At 52.8% G+C, this 19,169-nt stretch overlaps 1 protein-coding gene across 1 annotated transcript in view; it reads left to right on the top strand.

The window, feature by feature from the left end:
- Window positions 1-4,423, top strand: part of MGAT5B (alpha-1,6-mannosylglycoprotein 6-beta-N-acetylglucosaminyltransferase B) — a gene marked incomplete at both ends in the record, with an annotated part of 64,467 nt that extends 60,044 nt beyond the window's left edge. Inside the window, 3 exons of the mRNA XM_080629548.1 lie at window positions 2,127-2,201; window positions 2,656-2,930; window positions 4,225-4,423. Of these exons, the coding sequence (XP_080485674.1) occupies window positions 2,127-2,201; window positions 2,656-2,930; window positions 4,225-4,423 (549 nt within the window). The remainder of the gene's footprint in view (window positions 1-2,126; window positions 2,202-2,655; window positions 2,931-4,224) is intronic.
- Window positions 4,424-19,169: the final 14,746 nt, after the last annotated feature.

Here is a 19,169-nt window from a genome sequence, read left to right as displayed (position 1 = left end):
GAGACCTGGAGGGGAAAGGAGCACATGAGGGTGCTGGGGCTGGAGGCTCAGAAGCTGCAGTGGGTTCTGATTGCAGCCTCCTGACCTGATAGGGCTCCGGGGAGCCTGTGGAGCATCACCTCTGGGTACACATGCAGACACAAGGAGGTTTTCTGCCTCCACCTGCTGTGGATGTGCTGCATCCCACTGGGTACCACAGGGGTGTTTTGAGGTACAGAGGCTGTTCTATGGAATTACATCTGCACCTTGTCTAGTGATAGGGGTCCTGAGAAAAGCCTCCAACATTGCAGCCACGAAAGCAATGGTAAGATGAGAATGAGCACTGCTGATGCTGAGCAAGGGACTGTTTGACTCTCCCAAATCAGTGCCATGCAGCACCCACCCACCCAGCTCAGGCTTTGTATGACTGAGATGAGAGGTTTTGCTTTGTGTAGGGCTCTGCCCCAGTTAACTGAGCGCCCATCAGCAATGCAGAGGCAAGAGCAGTGCCTGTCATTGTGTCAGCCCTGATTAGTGTGCACATCTGTAATTAGATGAAGCAACTGTGGTTTCCAGCCTGGCTGAGATCTCAGGTGGGATATTCAGGGCAGGGAGATGCTCGGAGGGATCTTCTCATCAGACTGAACCTTTGAGCTTGGGTTTGACAGGTACTTCAAAAAGTGATAGCTATTTTGGAGGTGCAGAGCTCAGAAAATAGAAGCAGCAGTGTTTTCCTTGTGAATTCTCTATGGGATGTTTTTGCTTATAACCCTTTTGCATGAAGCTCTGCAGAGATTCATGAGGGAAAAGGGGATCCCAGGACCAGCCCCTTCCATGCACCAGCTGCTGCTCACATAACATCTCCCTGGCAAAATAAGGGACATGGAAAAATCTTCTTCCCTGGGCAGAAAGTTCCTTTAAAAATAATTTGTTCCGGAGGGAAGGGATGCATCAGTGATGCAGCCCTCATGGAAACGCTGTTCCAATGGGGAAGTCAGTGCTGACCCCAGGACAATGGCCATGCACTGGCTCTGCTGGAGGGTAAGAGCCTGGCTGCCTACTCCTGCCTGCTCTCCTGGGAACCTATGCCACTGCTGTGCCAGGGACATGCCTGTTTTGGGACATGCTGCTGAGCTGCTGCGCAAAGGAGGGGGCTTGCCATGCACCCAAGGATGACTCTCGGGACAGGGAGATGGGATGTTGGGAAGTGAGAGCAGGCAGAAGTCTCCCAAAGACCAGCAGTGTTTCATAACACACGCTAAAAGTACTCTGTGGTCTAAGTGCTGCTGGCTCTGTATAAATAGCAGTTACCAATGTGGAGGTGCAGTGACAGCAGCATCAACGTGGGCATCAATGTTTGCTCCATCCTGGTGTGCAGCCAGGTGCTGCTTCCCTGTGCCCCATCCCAGTGGGGAGCTCTGGGGCTGGGAGAGGCACCAGCTTCCACCCCAGCACAGCCATCAGCACTGGGCAGCAAACCCGCAGCCGAGTGACAGTGGGAAAAAAGATTTATCCCCATCCTTGTTAAGCACCTGAGGTTGTTTTATTTATTGATCTATTTGTGCCCAGCTGGTCCCAGCTCTGGGCTTTTCACTGGCTGGTTTGGTGGGTCATAGCACTGGGACAGCAAAGCCTGGACCTCCCTCTGAGAAGGCAGAGCCATGGCAGGGGCAGGGGAACAGAGGATGCCAGATCAGACCCAGGGCACAGCTGCAATGCTCTTGCTCTGGATTATTGTTGCATCTTTAGCAGTCCTAACTCCTCCCCTGTATTATTACTCCCCCCACTACTTGCCTGCAGCTGCAGAGTTTCTTGGGCTGAACCAGTTCATACTTTAACTGGAAGTGACCTTTTGCATGAAAACTGATTTTTAATTTTATAACTTAATAAAATAAAGAAATGTGAGACTAAAACGGAGCGGGGGGACCTCATTTTCACAGATACATGTGCTGGACCCAGATGAATCCTTCACCTCTTTCTGTAGCACTTTATGGCTTGTGGAGCTTTTCCAGTTCTAGTTTTCTGCCCTGCTTCCTTTGGTGGACAGACACGAGCTGTGGGCTTCAGCGGATGGGGAGAGCCATTGCTCAGGGGGAGGGCAAGATTGTCCCTGCTTCTTGCCTGCACTCTGCTCTTCTCCTTCATAGGTGGACCCTTACCTGCCTTACGAGTACACCTGTGAGGGGATGCTGGAGCGGATCCATGCCTACATTCAGCACCAGGTTTGGAGCATCCCTGTCCTCCCTGGGGAGCTATCACTGACCTCCTATGGGTTATTCTGGGCAAGCAGAGCCTACCCATTGCATGTCCCCAGCAAGGGACCTCTAATCCCAGCCAGTGGCCTAATGGCAGAGCAAACCAAGAGATGGGGAATGAGGGAGGTTTGTTGTGGATCAAGGATGCTGGAGGGTTGCTGGAGGGTCTCTGGGGGTGCCGAGGCTGAGTCAAAGCCATTCTCCAGAGAATAAGGGAGCACTGGGAGAAGAAAAGAAGATGTGGCCAGTGCCTTCATCTCCTACAGCGTGAGATGCTATCTATGCATGCAGGTGACCTCAACCTGAGAAGCAAACTCAGCATCCCAAGTGTCCTCCTGTCCCACCAGCAGCCTCCCTTCCCCATCCCCAATGTCTCACCCTGTCCCTCTGAGCACTGACCCATTGTCTTCTCTCCCACTAGGATTTCTGCACCACGTCATCCTCTGCTCTGCCTCCCAAGGCCAAGAGTCCTGCTATGCAAAGCCCTCCGAGTGTGCTGGCGCTGTCCCCCAATGCCACTCACCTCGTGTGGTCCCCCAGCGCCAGCCGGGACCCCCACGCCTGGCCGCCGGTGGACTCACTGCAGGTGTGGGTGTCGGAGACACGGCACTCGTGCACAGAGACGTGCCGGCTGCGCGGGCTGGTCTGTGAGCCCACCTTCTTCAGGTTCCTCAACAAGAAGGACGTGTTTCTCCAGTGAGTTGTGACCCTCCCTCTGTCCTCCCTGATGAATCCCATTGAGGTGCCTTCGTGCCGGAGATGATGTAGGCAGAGCACTGCCTGCAAAGCAGTCAATTATCATAGAATCTCAGTCTGGTTTGTGTTGGAAGGGACCTTAAAGCTCATCCAGTTCCAACCCCTGCCACGGGCAGGGACCCCTTCCACTGGAGCAGCTTGCTCCAAGCCCCTGTGTCCAACCTGGCCTTGAACACTGCCAGGGATGGGGCAGCCACAGCTTCTCTGGGCACCCTGTGCCAGCGCCTCAGCACCCTCACAGGGAAGAGCTTCTGCCTAAGAGCTCATCTCTGTCAGTTTAAAGCCATTGCTTTCATGTGTTGGCCTTGACCAGCTTCACACTTCAGAAGGCAACGATAGCCTTTCCAGGCACATTTCCGCATCTTTCTCACCCTGTTCCTCTCCACCTCCTCCATGCTCTCTCCTAGTCTCTCCTTTTTTATGTCTTTCTCTATAAAAGTGCATTTGGAACACAGAGCAGTGAAGTTTTAATGGAGTATAAATCTGCCACCGGGCTCTGTGCTGCTCTGAGGGCAATTAAAACGTGAGCATCACCATTGCTGTCAGGCAGGTGCTGTGAGTCCCACTGACATTTTTATATGATAAATTAGATTTCACTCTCTTCCCTCCATTCCGCCTCTCCAGACTTTAAACTGAGCTGCTCAGGGACTCATCAGTTGAGAGGGGTTAGTGGGAGGGCAATGTCAGTGCTGCTGCTCCATCTGAAGACACAGGCATGGGTTGGGATGAGCAGGATACTGAGATCAACACTGGGCATTTCTGCTGCTCCTCAGGGTGTTTGCTGATGCCCACCCCATTTTTGCTGGCCAATCCTGGTTAGCCGGGGTGATGTGGGCATCCACTGAACTCATGTGCCCTTCCAGAGGACATCAGCTGCTGTGTTAGGTGTCCATGGAGAGTGCAGACCTGTTGGTCAATGGGGGATATAGAAGATCTGGGTGGATTTTTGTGTGTGATTTCCTGAGCTATCCATGGCCAACACAAGGGCTGGGGTGGTCCCTGGGCTCCAGGGTTGATTTGCAAGGCTCACCCATTCCTGCATGCTATGTTAGGCTGATGACAAGCATTCACGTCTAGCCATAGTGCTTATGGTTCCTGCTGCAACCAGCAAAGATCTGGCCCAACACTTACTGAAGGAACCTCTCTGGGAAGGACTGAACATCACTAAAACCCCTTCAGGGAAACCCAGGCAGCCTCTTCACTGGAACTGACTCACCTTTGTCTGCGTTCCCAGGCTCAGCATCACCTGCGACAGCACCGAGTACGAGATGAACCATCTTTACCCAGCAGTGGCCGAGAACGTCCACGAGTGCTACCTCCAGAAGGAGCCGCTGCTCTTCAGCTGTGCAGGCTACAACACCAAGTACCGGCGCCTCTGCCCCTGCCGTGACTACCGCAAAGGACAAGTGGCTCTGTGCAGGGACTGCTTGTGACCTGGGGGTTGTGCCTGCGACATGCAACGTGCAACGAGTGGCTTTTTCTCAAAGCTTCTGCAATAGCCGAGGGAGGTGAGACAGGTCCCTCCCCGCGGCAGTCAGACCCTGGGGTTGTGTCGTCCACCAGTCAACTGTGAATGACCATGTCCTGACCTTTGGTTTCATTTTCTCCTTGAGGAGCATCGTCCAACCGCATCCGAACCCACCTGGACCTGGTGGCGCTGGGACAGGGTGACGGGGAGAGGGGGGTGGGAGCATCCTTCCCCTCCTCTGGCAATGGGACAAGCCACCAGCAGACTGCAGTTTCAGGGGTTTCATCCTCTTCGAGCATCTGAGGTTGTTTTATTTATTGATTTATTTCTTTTTTAACCCTCCCCCCTGACAAGTGGTGAATTAAAGGGGAAGCAACACCCAGCCCTTCTGTGGGAGTCCTTGGGCAGAGCTATGTTAGGGGCATAAGGGATCTGCCAGTGTCCACTTTGGTTGTGGAGCTGGGGGAGGAGAAAGCCCATATGAGCAGCCAGGTTGGATGCACACAGAGGGGTCTGCACCAGCGCTGCCCCCAGGATGAGCCAGTGGGAGATGGTTGGGCCCCAGGAAGAGAAGGATGGGGCTGAGGAGGGCTCTCAGGAAGGATGCTGGTCCCTTGAGCGATGGTGCTGGCTGGGCAGAGGTGCCCAAAGTGAGTCCCTCACCAGCCCTCAGGCTGCTCTCTGCCCTGCTGGGCTGTGCATGGAGCTGTACGTCCCTCCAGGAACCGAGGCACTGGAGGTGGCAGCAGGGGTACCAGGAGTGCTCTGTGTTCGAATGAGTAATGTCCTATCTCAGTGTGCCCCAGATGTTGCAGGCACAGGAAGAGGCGAGTTCCAAGCATCACCTTCCATGATGGGCTTCTTTGCTCTTCATGCCACTCCCCTCACTGCAGGGGGGTTCTCTGCTGCTGGTGTTTCCCCCCTCGCAGGTCCCCTTGCTGGGTTAGTGCTGCCTGGGGTGACCTGGTTTGCTCACCGGAGCAAGTGTGTTGGTGCTCAGACCTCCTGTTGCTTGGAAGCATTTGATGGTGAGATACCTGCATCCCATAAAATGTGTGGCTTGAAGGTTACAGGCTGGAAACTCCCTCCTAGAACATCCTGCATGGAATAGATCCCAGGCCAGCAGGCGAGATGGGGTGCAGCCTGCCCTTGCAGTGTCACCACAGGGTCCCAGGCCCTGGTAGGCTTGACCCCCTGGCTCAAGGTGACTGATGGAGAACAGTGGCATGGCAGGATAAGTGCATGAGGTCTCCCTTGCCATCCAGCTACTTGCTGGGTCTGTGTCATGCAGTCCTGGCATCTCCAGCCCGTCCTCCCTGTGCCTCAATGGCTTGCAGCCAGGTTTGGGGAGAAAATCCCATTCCTTCTGCTGTGCAACAGCACTGGGCAGATCCCAGCTCCCCTTTGCCATCTCCCCTTTGCCATCTCCCTGCTCTGGTCCTAGGAAAGGGAACACCACAAGGTGCTCGTGTCCTGCAGGCATCCCTTCACTGTGCCACATCCTGCACCAGCTGAGGCAGGAGCTGGAGACGCTGCTGTTATCCCAGAGCAATTTGTCATCTTCAGTGCAAAATTGCACAGGCAGCCTCCCTCCCGCGAGGGGAAGGATTGATTAAATAATTCTTGTCTTGCAGCCAGCGTGTGTATAAATAAAAGCGCACAAACCTCTCTGCAGAGCTGAACAACAGCACCCCGTGCCCCTCTAACAGCACCTTTCATCTCAGTCTCAAAGCCTGGCAAAGGCTCCTGCTGCAGGTGCTGGGTGGGCAGGAGCCAACCCAGGATGTTTGTAAGCAGGAACCAGCAGTGATTCACTTCCCAGGGCTGTGAGGACCAAATAAACCCTGGTTTTATAAGGGATCTAAGCGAGCTTTCAAGACCAAGAGGCTCAGAATGCCTGCTGGGGCAGCGCTTATTGCACAGCAGCTCCTTGGGCAGGTTTCTCCAGTGGTTCTGCTCAGATGCTTTTAAAATAGGCTTCAGGCCAGCTCCTGCCTCCCACCACAGTCCCAATTATCCCCTGGCAGGAGCATTTTTCTGCAAGCTGAAATAAAATGCAGCTGGCTCACCTTGGCTGCTGCCATGGGGAATAAGGATCTGTCTGGAACCTTGCTGGGTCTTAGCCAGCCTCTAAATTTGGGTGATGGGGCTGAGTAATACTCTGGTATCGCCTGCCGGTTGTGGATGCTGGATGTAACAGGGACCAGAGTGTGGATGCTCCAGCCTTGTCCCGTGTGGAGCATCCCCTGGGAGCAAGGAGTGCCTTGGTCTGTAAAATCTCACGTAGGGACAAGGTGGGGGCTTGGCTGGCTCAGTAATGCCAAGCTGGGAATCAATGGTGCCTTTGGGTGCAAAATTGACACCAAATTGTGTTGTGGGGGGGGGGTATGCCAGGGCTGCCTGTGGGACATATTGATTCCTGCAGCTCCTGGGCTCCCTGACACAGAGGTGGCTGCAAGGGACAGAGGTGCTGGGTGAGCAGCAGCTCCTGCAGGATTTGGTGTAAAAGAGAATGGACTTTGTCACATGGAAGGGCTTTTTCTCTGCCTGTTTCTGGCCCTGGCTGTGTCCAAGCGATTGCTGGAACATCCTGCTGCCTTCCTGAGCTCTTGCCTGAGCGGGTCTCCAGCACTTGTGCTGGTCTTCCAGCCAGGACATATTTCCATCTGGAAGGGATATCTGAGAATAACAAACATTAAATTTACCTTTTATTAAGTGGAAGTATGGAAGAGATGTGAAGGGACCATATGAAAGAGATTCTAATTACCATAGCTAATTACAAAGATCAAATCCTCAGTTGAGAGGGGAACACAGTGTTAAAGCTATGAATGAAATCAAACCATTCAAAATCAAATGAGGTGCTGTCAGCTACACCCCTTGGTGCTGGTGGATGGAACAGTCTATTTAACAACCAGAGTGTGTGTGTGTAGAGCCCCTGGGGTCTCCTTGAGGCAATGGTTCCGGACCTGTTGATGGCATCCCTGGTGGCATCCATTAGGCAGAGCCTCCTGTAAGGTTTTATTCTTCAGCCTGTTTTCATCTTCTGGCAGCAGTAAAACCAGGACAGGCATGTCAAAAGAATGGTACTGTTGTGGAAATCCATTTTCCATACCCAGAAATGGAGTTGGGGTGATTTTTGTTTCTGAGCCTCACTCTTGTTAGCAATTCCACTCAGAACTTCGTTTTCAGAGTTTGGGGAGAATTTTCCCCCCTGTTTCTAATACTGATGGCATCAAACCCTTCCCTTGCCAGGGAAGCTGGAGCAGGGGCACTGGCAAGAGGGCACGTGGTCCCAGCCCGGTGTCTCTGCACAGCATCCTGCTGCCGACTGGACATCTCTCCCTGCACCAGCATCCTCTGCTGCAGAGGCTGGGCCACTGTTGGCTCCCAGAGCAGGAGTTTGGGTGTAAATCACAGCTGGAGGGAGGTAATGGGGCTGCTCTGCTCGTATCTGGGGCTTTATTAGGAAATCTTTCAGTGGCTTTTCCCTCCTGATCCCTCACTTTTCGGCAGCCGGGTAAAGCAGCAAATTTCATCCGCGATGTGGACAGTGAAGGCAAAGAGAAACCCATTTATTTCCCCTAACGGGTTTATCGCTAGATCAAGGAGCTGCTGAAGATGTAAGCACCGGTGGTTATTTCCCCAGGTGATGGATCTAGCTGCCACACAGCCTGCGGTAACCAAAGCACACTGCCTGACAAGGATGTCTAATGGACCTACAGTCAGGAGTACTGGCTCATATATTTCAAGGTCTTGATTTAATTGAGTCCTGTCTCCCTGGTGTCAGGCTTTTCTTCTCTTTTACTTCTCTTTTATGATTATTTTCCCCCCTTTAGGAAGACTTCCCAAAATAAACTTGCGTGTGTCATCTCCTGCCCCTTCCCTCATCGCCCGCTTTCAATTAGCAAATTCAAAAGCTGTCCTCAGACCCTGACTGAAAAGAGCAGTGAAATCTTTTGCCTTTTTTCTGCCTTTTTTTCCCTTCTTTTTCCTTTCTTTTTCTCTGGTAGAAAGGACTTGGGGGTGTGTGTGTGTGTGTGAAAACGCCTTTCAAAGCTGTGGGGCTGAGCGTTCCCTTTTTTATCAGCTCAAGCAGCGATGCCCAGTGACACTCACTGCGGCTCCTTAGTGGAAAGCCTTTAAAACTCTGGATCAGTATTTTCTTAGGAGAGACAGAACCCCTTCAACGTTATTCCCCAGGCAGGCAGAGAAACACCAACGAGCCATCCACAGAGCAGATTAAAACTGCTGAGGATGCAGATTCTCCCACCAATGCTTGTGGGGGCAAATGGGATGCCCCCCAGCCCAGGCAGCGTGGAAGCTGAACCAGGATCCTGCCTTCAGCATCCAAGTCTTTGGAAAAGGGGGAAAACTTAAAGGTTGGGAGAATGGGGAGAGGGAGAAGTGTGTTTTGGGAGAGGGTTAGGTGTATTCATAGGCCTTGACTTCCAGCCAGGGCTCCCCACTGCCTGCAAAGGGCTTCAGGAGGGCAAAAATGTATGAATAATGTGGCCATTCCCAACACATGGCTTCTGGCTTTGGAAAACCAGGAGGACAAGGGGTGGCGGGATGTGCAGCCCCTCTCCTCACTGCCTCTTGGACAGTTCCCATTACCTCTCAACTCCCACTAGAGACCAGTTGCAAACAGGACAGAGGTTTGCTTTAAGTTTTAGAGTGAGCCATCAGATGTGTCAGCTTTTCTATAAATACAAACCAGAAAACAGGAAATAACCATCTGCCCTAATTTAGTTCCTTTCATCTAAGGATTCAAAGCAGCTGACAGCATCTCTAAGAAATAAGGAAAGACTTCGCAACCTGCCAGCACCAATTCCTTCCCAAATGACCCCAATTTCACGTCACTGAGACCAGGATCTGGCATGTCAGCCCGACAATGGGTGATGTTCTTGCAGCCTGATGTGGCAACATCTGGATCAGCGCCAGGAGGATTGTTTATTTACTCAATTAATAGAATTAATTAATTTTCAAGGGAGTGTTGAGAAAAATAACAGAAAGCTGCTGTGCTGTGTGCAGTGGTGGGAACAGAACAGGAGCCATACATGGGAGTGAGGAGAGCCTGGCCATGCAATGCTGGGGCAGATGTGAATCATAGAATCCCAGGCTGGTCTGGATTGGAGGGACCTTAAAGCTCAGCCAGTTCCAGCCCCCTGCCACGGCAGGGACACCTTTCACGCTGCATCTCTCTCTCCCTGGCATTGCCAATCCTTTGCCTCTGCTGTCCGCTGAGCCCCTGTGTGTGTTTTCCCCCTTGTCTTTTACTCTCACCAGTTCCAGCACGCCGGGATTTCTTTGCACAGTTTACCCTGGCAACAAGGGGAGATATTGCACCGGTTCTACCTGCGAAGGGTCCTCCGTCACCAGCCCCTCGGTGCATCAGCTCTCATGCAGCTGCAATGAAGATAGTCCTCGGCCATGGCTCTTGCAACATTTCTGTCCCTCTTCAAAGGCTCATTCAGTTTAGGTGTTGCGGTCTGAGCCACCTCAGTTTCTGTCCTCAAACCTTGCCATCTCCCCATCTAGGTCAAATGAAGGGTGCTAAAGTGGAGCCTGGCTGGGTGTCACCAGCAGGAGCAGCACCACAGCAACCTACATCACATACAGAAGTGATCAGTCCTCTCTGCCCTTCCAGATGTGGCCAGAAGTGGCCAGACAGAGCCTGGGCTTGGGAACAAGAAGTTCCTAAAAGAAATCTGGGAGGCAACGGATTTCCACACTTAATTAACTCAACAAATTAATCCCAATTAAAAGCTGTAATTGGGATTATAGTGGTTAATCATCTTTCCCCCCCAGGCAACAACCGTGCTATCTGCCTTCACTTCATTACCAAAGCAAAGCACGTGGAGTTCCATGGCCTTGGCACCAGGGCTACCACTGCCACCATCCTGGAGGGGATTCGTTCGGGTTTAGTCCCCTTGACATGCTGCTCCCCAGCATGGGGGGCATGGAAGAGGCTTTGGGGTTCTGCTGGGTTAGGGAGCAGTGGGGGGAATAAATGTGATCAGCAGGTCCATTCCTCCTGTATGGCTCTTGATCACATTTATTGTCCCATGGGTGCCAGTGGTCTCTGGACCCCTTGGAGTCCCAGCAGCAGCTCAGGACTGAGCCCAGCACTGGCTCCAAACCCATCCTGCTTCCCCCACTGCTCCTGAACCCAGCAGAACCCCAACACATCTTCCCTGCACCCCTCTCCTGCTCCTGGAGCTCCCATGGGAACATCGCAGCACAGCTTTGTTATTCATAGAATGATAGAATCCCAGGTTGGTTTGGGTTGGAAGGGACCTTAAAGCTCAACCAGTCCCAACCCCTGCCCCGGGCAGGGACACCTTCCACTGGAGCAGCTTGCTCCAAGCCCCTGTGTCCAACCTGGCCTTGAACACTGCCAGGGATGGGGCAGCCACAGCTTCTCTGGGCACCCTGGGCCAGCGCCTCAGCACCCTCACAGGGAAGAGCTTCTGCCTAAGAGCTCATCTCAATCTCCCCTCTGGCAGGTTAAAGCCATTCCCCTGGACCTGTCTCCTTGGAGAATTTGCTTTCAGGGCTGTGGGATCAGAACCATGCCTGGCAGCCACAACTGCACTGGGAAAGATGCTGCCAGTGCCAGTTTGTCTTTGAATCTTTTTCTGCCCTGCTGAGGACTGGCCAGGGGGCTGAAAGGAGAACTCCTGGAGATGTTTCATCCCAGAGACTGGCTCCCAACATGGTACTAAAGGGATATTGTATTCCCAGTATCCAGGATGCACAAAAGCATTTGGGCAAAACACTATTAAATGCCCCAGAGAGGAGAAACTGCAGCAGCCCCCGGAATCATTACTGCCAACATTTAGCAGCACATAAGATACAGGATTATGCTTCTTACATTTGGCTCAGTTTCATCCAGAGCCTCAGAGAACTCGTGCACCGCAGATCCCGGGGGCTATCATCACCAGCAAGCGTGTTTTGCTGCAGAGGAAGGGCGATGCCGTTCACATCCTCCTCCGGCCGCCCCGCACGCAGCCGGTGCCTTCGCACCTCCCCACCTCCAGCTCCTGCCACGAGGGGCTGGGTCCGGTGCTGGAGATGCTATTTTGGTTGGGTGTTTTTGTTGGAAGTGTTGTTGAGCAGGGAAAATAAATCTCGAGGACCTCGGTGGTATTTTTAGCTCCCGTATTGGTGACTCGCTTGAAATCAGTGCTGTGAAATGAAACTCATCTTCATCTGCTGTGCACCATCTTTTTACCAATCTTTACCTTCTCCTACCAGAGGGGTGGTTTACAGCCCTGCTTTTCTGCTGTGAGAGAGCACCAAGTACTTGCCAAGTGGCCCGAGTTAAAGCACAGGGCAGTGAGAAACCATCAGGGATGGGAATAAGGATGGGGATGGCGATAAGGATGGGGAATGGCATAGTGTGGGGAGAAGGAAGAAAAATTGATGTTGTCTGTTGCTGAGTTCGCAGGAAGCCTGTGCCTCATCTTGTTACTCAGGTACCTGGGCAGATGTGGTCTGTGCAGCTGCAGTGAGCTGCACTGGTTGTACTGGTTTGCTTGAAGGGCAGAGCCTCTTCGGGGAATGGAGGAAGATGCTGGGGACCCTGAGGGTCTATCCAGCTACTGCAGGAACTGCTGAGCAACACCTTACCCCCCTGGATGGGGAGGAAGAAGTGTTATTGCCATAGAGACTGATGAGGCAGTTGAAAACTGGCTGTCATGGAAACCAGTTTGGAAGTCTGCAGGGCCATCCCACCAGGCTGGTGCCCAGGTGATGGGGATGGTGCTGGTCCATGTGGCATGGGATGGCTGGGACAGTTGGATGCTCAAGAGCAGGGCTGAGCCCCACTGCATCCCCCACATGGGCTACTAGGAAGGTCCAACTGAAGTTACACAGCCCCAAACTGGAGTAATGCGGGCTGATGGGGAAAGAGCTGGTGGATATTTCTGGGCTGTCGGACACAAAACCAGACTGTGAATTCCACAGAAGCACACACATTAAAGGGGCTGAGGATGGAAACGCAGCGTGAGCCACATCTAAGAGAAATTACATGGAGCTGGGAGGGAAGAGCAGGACTGGGATGAGGGACTGGCGGGAGCAGCAGGAGGGACAGGGGATGCTCTCAGCTTGGCAGCAGTGAATAGCTCTTCCTCCCCACCCAGAACCAATAAAGCATCTCCTGTTTGGGTTTTGTGCTTATTTTGCTTCCTTTGGGAAAACAAGGGAGGCCTCGTCACCCCTCCTGAGCCTCTTCTTTGCAAGACAGAGATGCCCTCAGTGGGGACTGAGGTGGCTTTTGCCACCCTTCCCACTCTCTCTGTGCCATGCAGCATGTTTTATACATCCCAGGATATCTCTGTGCCCTTCCAGCCTTGCTTCTGGCACAGACCAGGCTGGCATGTGCAGGCTGGTGGGGGTGAGGATCACCTCCTGACACCCACTCCAGAGGAGAAACAGCTCTGTCTTTTCCTGCTGTGTCCCATGCCCACCATTCCCCTGCATCCAGCAGCATCTTCTGGGAGAGGGATCCTCCACACGCAGGTGATGAGCACCTCACCATGAGCTGGTCATGGTGACAAGACCTAGTAAGGGGAAATGAAGACTCCTCACAGCTGTGGTCCTAAAAGCACCTTTATGCCCTTGTTACCTACCCCTAGGGGTCCAGAGGCAGCAGCCTGGAGCCAGCCTGACCCCTGCAAGCCCACCCCATGGTGCAGGGAGAGTGGGAGAAGCTGGAGCCTATAAAGGGCTGTTAGAGGTGATTGGAGCTGTGCTGCTGCAGGGGCTCTGGGTTATCCATAGAGAAGCGGTGTTTGGGAGCCCCACGGCTGGCTCAGTGAGTTGATATCCTCACCCCTGTGGGGAGGTTGGGGTGGTGCTAGCAGCAACATGGGTGATGGTTTGAGGTCCCCTCCCTCCTGATAGCCAGCCTGAGCCTCAGGAGCCAGGCTGAGCTGGGCAGGGCTTATGGCTGGGAGCCCCATGTGTAAGGGGTAGATCCTCCCGTTGCTTCTGATCCCCAAAACCTAATCTCTGCAGCAGGGGGAGGGATGGAGAGGCTGTGCTCCCCCCCCCCCCCCCAGGCTGTGCTGAGCTGATGCCCAAGAGCTCAGCTTCCTCTTCCCCAGGGCTGAGCACAGCTCTCATACTTAACTGCAGCCTCAGGATGCCCTTTAAATTTTTAATGCTTCAATAAAACAGTAATTACAAACACTGCAATTTGAGGTTTTAAGCAGAAAGTATCAGCTTCCCAGGGTTTAATTATTCAACAGAAATTAGTGAAAGTGCTGCTGGATCCTGCTGCCTCTCTTGGCTTTTCCTAGTGGGTCTGGCGTGGATCTGCTTTGCTTTGGGGAGGATGAAGCCCATCTCCATTGCCTTGGGGCTACTGGGTGTCTCACCAGCCAAGGCAGAGGTGTGTGGGAGCCTGGCTGTGGGGCACCAATGTGCTGGGCTGTGGGGTGCAGTGAGGTTCCCCCATAAATGTCTCTTCCTCTGATCCCTGCAGGGTTTCGAGCTAAGGCAGTGCAGGATCCCAGCTCCAGGATGGATCCTGCCTGGGACTGAGCTCACGTCTTTGTTTTCTGGAGCTTTCTGCAGCTTTCCCTGTGCTTCGAGCTCCCTGGGAAGATTTCAGTGCTGCTTTTAACTACTGTGCTACAGCAGAGTTCAAAACCACCTTTACTGGGGAATGGGTCTGTTGAGACCAGGAGTGCTCCCAGGGCTGATTAAATACAGCAAAATCATTGGTGTCTTGGCAAAGATTGTGGATTCAGGCTGGCTGGCTGGGAAAGCCTTGATGGAGGAGGGCAAGGCATGGGGGAACAGGGGATAAAATGCTCCTTGCCAGGAGTGGGGTTGTGCTGAGACGGGACCTGTCAGGGTTCTCCAGTTCCTTGCAGCCATTTCCCACCTACACAAAGCCCCTTTTCCAGAAGGCACCAGCCTGTTGCTTCTTCCCATCCTCAGCAGCATAATCACAGGGCAATGGCCTTCAGCAGCTGGCATCGGGTAAGGCCTCGGGGAAGCATGCTTGGTAGGAAAGCAAGTTGTTGTCGCCGTTATTAATAGTCAACTGTCATAACTTCATTAAGAAGCAAACTTGCCTGATGAACCATCTGCAGCGAGGTGGTAAGAGCCCAGCAGCAGCCAGGGCTCCTTGTGAGATGGAAGGCGCTGGTTTTACTGGGTGCACAAACCAGAGCGAGCGGAGGAGGCGGTGGCGAGGGCTGGTGGGGAGCGGGGTGGAGATGACGGCTCTGCCGAGGAGGTGCTGGGGATGGGGAGGGAACGGGGCCTCATTTGCAAGGGAAATGAAGGCATCGTCTGCAGAGCCTGATGAGCTGTGCGGGAGGTGATGGAGTGGGTGCATGGAGCACCCAGCACCCCCGCGTGGGAGCACAGACTGAGGGAGCAGGTCCTCATGCGGAGGGGGCTGTGGTAGCCCCTGAGGAGCCAGGGCGTGATCTGCTGCCCATGGGATGAGTTCTTTACCTCCTTTTCCATCTCTCCACTCATCAAAGCCCTGTTTTGCACTGTTTGGGATGTACCTAAGGAAGGTGATGGCAACGAATGGTGACCAGGCACTCCTGAAATAGGAGTGGTGGGAAGAGGTGGATGGGAAGGAGAGATGATGATGCTGATCAGGATGAGGTCTGTGGTGAAGCAGATGAATCCTGGTGTGGTGGCACCCAGGGTGCTCATGCTGTGACACGGCTGTCACCCACATTTGTGTCCCCAAGTGGGTTTCATCACATATGGGATGGCTGTTTTGGCCTGCCTGCACACGATGAGAAGGTTGGGGGCTTTGCAGACAGTTTCTACCTGTGGTTGGGCAGCAAGTCTGTTCTTTGGGGCATGGGGTAGTGCAGGCAGCCTGCATGAAGGACAGGGTATAACCAGCTCCATCCCTGTGCTGGGGATGCTTGTTTTCCATGAGTATTTGCTCATTCCCATCCCATTAAGCACAGCATCAGTGGTTCCTGAATGGAAATGCAGCTCCTTGGTCTCTGTCCCCTAGGCTGCTGTCTGCTGGGCTGAAAACAGAAGGGAATTGGGTTTCCATGAGGGGCGAGCCAAGGAGTGATTTAACTGACCCAGTTAATCAGTTGTGGCAGTGCTGGTCCGGGTGACAGACCTGGCTGCTCCCCACCAGCTCCACAGGGAGCATTCAGAGCTCTGACAGCTATCATTTGGGGTGGTTTATTTGGGTCTTAACTTTGATTTCATTTCAGTAGTTTATAAAGACAAAAAGTCATTCCCAGGCACTTTATTCCAGGGAAAAAAGAAAAAGCCAAAATGGGGCAGTCTGAAGTTGTCAAAATGATTTTCCACCCCTTCAGAATAATCTCACAAAACTGACCTAGATTTTACAAGGCACTCTGGCTTTCGAAGAGCTGCCTGTCTCTGCAGAAGATGAGGCTGTAAAATACATATTATTTCCTCTCTCCCTTAGTAGTTTTACAAAACCTGTATCTTGCCTCATTCCTGTAGGATCTGTCAGGGCACGATGCTCCATGGGAGATGTGAGGTGGGGTGTTTTTAGGTGGAGGGCTAGCAAATAGGGCAGAACTAGGGTGCTGTGGGGCTGGGCTTCCCCATGGTCACTTGAGACCTGTGAGATGTTTGGTGCATGGATGGGGCACTGAACAGTCTGCGGATCATAGAACCACAGAATCCCAGACTGATTTGTGTTAGAAGGGGCCTTAAAGCTCATCCAGCTCCAACCCCTGCCACAGGCAGGGACACCTTCCACTAGAGCAGCTTGCTCCAAGCCCCTGTGTCCAACCTGGTCTTGGACACTGCCAGGGATGCTCTGGCCTAGCTGGGACTCAGCTCTAGCTCAACAAATGGATGTAGTGAAGGAAGGAAAGAGCAGCTCTCTCCTGATCTGACATTAAATGCTCTGAAACTCAAAACCAGCGTGAACAAAAGGTCTTGTCAGGTCCTAGCAAGACCCAAAGCCTGTCCAGGGCTGGATGGGAAAACAGATCCCACTGACTGTGATCCATCTGTGTGCTCCTGGTCTTCCTGATCCCAGTAACCCCTTGCCCCAGTACTGCTCAGCACCCATGATGCTAACCATGCCTCCCATACCTGGGGGATGCTGAGTGCTGCCTGCGCCATGTGCCATGGTGGTGTGACCAGATGCAGGGGCTTGGTCAGCTCTTGAGACCACCCACAGGCACTTGCATCCATGACTGTCCCCAGGCTGAGAGGTGCTGGGAGAAGCAAAGCTCTTTGGGTCTAATTTCACTTAAAAGGTATCTGCTGGGTGCGTTGTGATGAGGGCGCAGATTGGAGGGGCTGGGGACCATAGAACAGATGGGATGCTGGAGGGGGGCAGAGGTTGAAAAACAATGGCTGATTCTGTGCCCTTGAACTGTCTGGAGTGGCAGGGAGGGCTGTTAGCATCCACACCAGGGAGGATTGCAATCAGGGTGATGGAGAGGCCAACGCTGGGTTAATTGCTGCTTCCTTGTTTATTTAGTTAATTGGTTGGGTGCTGGAGAAGAAGGCAAAGGTAATGCTGGGCTGTGTATGCGGAGAAAGAGCTGGCTGGCACTGAGCTCCCACCTTTCGGCTGATGCACTGTGCTTGGCTTATCCCTGTTTTCTGATAGTGGCCATGAGTTAACGATGACCATGAAGGGATCTTGCCGATTGCCCAGGGTTCCTACCAGCTACAGGGACTGGAGGTGGGGAGAGCTACAGGAGCAGTTGTCACAGCTCCCGTTCTTGGACGTCCAAGGTTAGATGAGCAAGTAGGAGAGATCTTGGGTCAGCACCGTCCAGTGCCTGTGGCTGCTGCTCGGAGCCATTCCTTCCGCATCAGGATTTGCATCTGGCAAAGAGCAATTTAGGTCTAAATCCTGGTTGTGGGATGCTCGTGGTCCCCATGAGAGGCTGCAATGGGTGCAGTTGGACTTGCTCAGACAAAGCTCAGCAGTGAACAGCCCCCAGGCCATGCCCCAGGAGCTGGTCCTGCAGTGAGCAGGGAGGAGCAGGACCTTGACAGGTCTCTTTATGCTCTGCAGAGCCCTCATCCTCTCTTCTTGCTCATTCTCTGGAGCTGAGCCACTCATGAACTGGTAATGGAAGAAACTAGATTTGAATCTGAGATTTTGGGGGGGTTAAACTTAATTTTTCATCTGACCCGATTAAAGCACTGCTCATGCTGTATTTTGGTTATTCATTCCATCATATTCTGCTCGAGCACTGCATTGGCTTCAGGTAGCAGCAGAGCCCATGACTGCAAGCCTTGCATCCCAGCACTGGTCCTGTCCTTTTTGAGGGTCAGACCCTGCTCTTATTGGAACCTATGAAGGTCTCAGCCCTGTTTCTATTACTAGTGTGGGTGAGGGAATTGAATGTTACTGTCTTGCAGAAAGCACCAAGCTCGGGATGGGGTCTGCAAAGGAGCTGGGAGGCAAAAGCTGAATGGAGGAATGGTAGATCTGCTGTCTCCTTGTGGGAAGGGAAAGGAAAGAGATGTTGAGGTTCAGGCAGGACAAGCACCGGTCCCGAGCGATACTGGCTCACAGCTGTGGCAGGGAGCTAAGGGAAGATGCTCGCAGCTCTGCCTGCTTCTGTCTGACAAGAGGCAATGCCAAAAGTGAAGGACAGTCTTCTCTCCAGGACCCTTCTGACCCTCCTTCCTCTTGGGATAGGACCCTTCCAAACCCTGCGGCTATGTCTGGGCCTGCTTGAGGGCAGCATGAGCAGCCCTCATGGACTTGTGACCACCCAAAAGCCTCAGGAATAAGAAATGGACGATGCTCATGTCATGGGGATGTCTCGCCAAATCCTCAGCCACCTTGTCCAGATGTGCAACTGGGAAGAGGCAACAGCTCTGGTTTAGGCACTGGTTTGGGGCATCAGAGCTTCCTGTAGCTATCAAAATAGAAGTATTTTTTTCCACTGAAGCATAATGTGCAAAAATTGGCTGTTTCCTTCAATAGGTAATTAATGATGAGGCAAAATGGGCCCATCTGAGGGCTGGACGCTGCACTGCTTGATGCTCCCTGAGTCACAGTGCTGACAACCAGGGTTTTGGTCCGAGTGAGAGCCTGTGTGAAGTGAGCTGCAGGGCAGCTCCAAAGGCATGGGAAACCCCAGGACATTTACAGTTTATATCAGTTCTTAATTCATGTCCTCTTCAAAGCTTAACAGCTTCGCAATCTACACAGCAGCCTCCCAGTGTCTGAAGGAGGCTACAAAGATGCTGGGAAGCAACTCTTCATCAGGGACTGTAGTGATAGGGCAAGGGGTGATGGGTTCAAAGTGAAACAGGAGAAGTTCAGGTTAGGTATAAGGAAGATGTTCTTCCTGGGTGCATTCCCCTGGCAGAAGATGGAACCCAAGAGCATCAGGGGGCTCTTCTGCCTTGGTGAAGATGCATGGATATTTCCAAAGCAGGTTGCTGTAGGCAGGCTGCCTGTGAAGTAGGCAGTTACCTTCCAAAAATGGGGAGGTGGGGGAGAGAGGAAGAGAAAAACAAGCCAGATCAAAGCAGGGACTGTGCCAAAAGTGCCTTCTATTTATGATTTCACAAGGTCAACAATAATCCCCGCAGCTACAAGCACATAAAAATTGATTCTTTCCTGAAAAGATTGATGGATTCGTGGCCAGGGCATGTTCTCTGATCCTGCTGCCCTCCAGACATGGCTGGAATTTATGGAGATGCTGTGTGTTTCTCTGTAGAGGACTGAAGAGCTCCTCCAAAATTGA

The sequence above is a fragment of the Psittacula echo genome (assembly GCF_963264785.1).
Source record: "Psittacula echo genome assembly, chromosome: 14".
Taxonomy (NCBI): domain Eukaryota; kingdom Metazoa; phylum Chordata; class Aves; order Psittaciformes; family Psittacidae; genus Psittacula; species Psittacula echo.
Note: the sequence above shows the minus strand (reverse complement) of the source record. Positions and strands in the feature narration are given on the sequence as shown.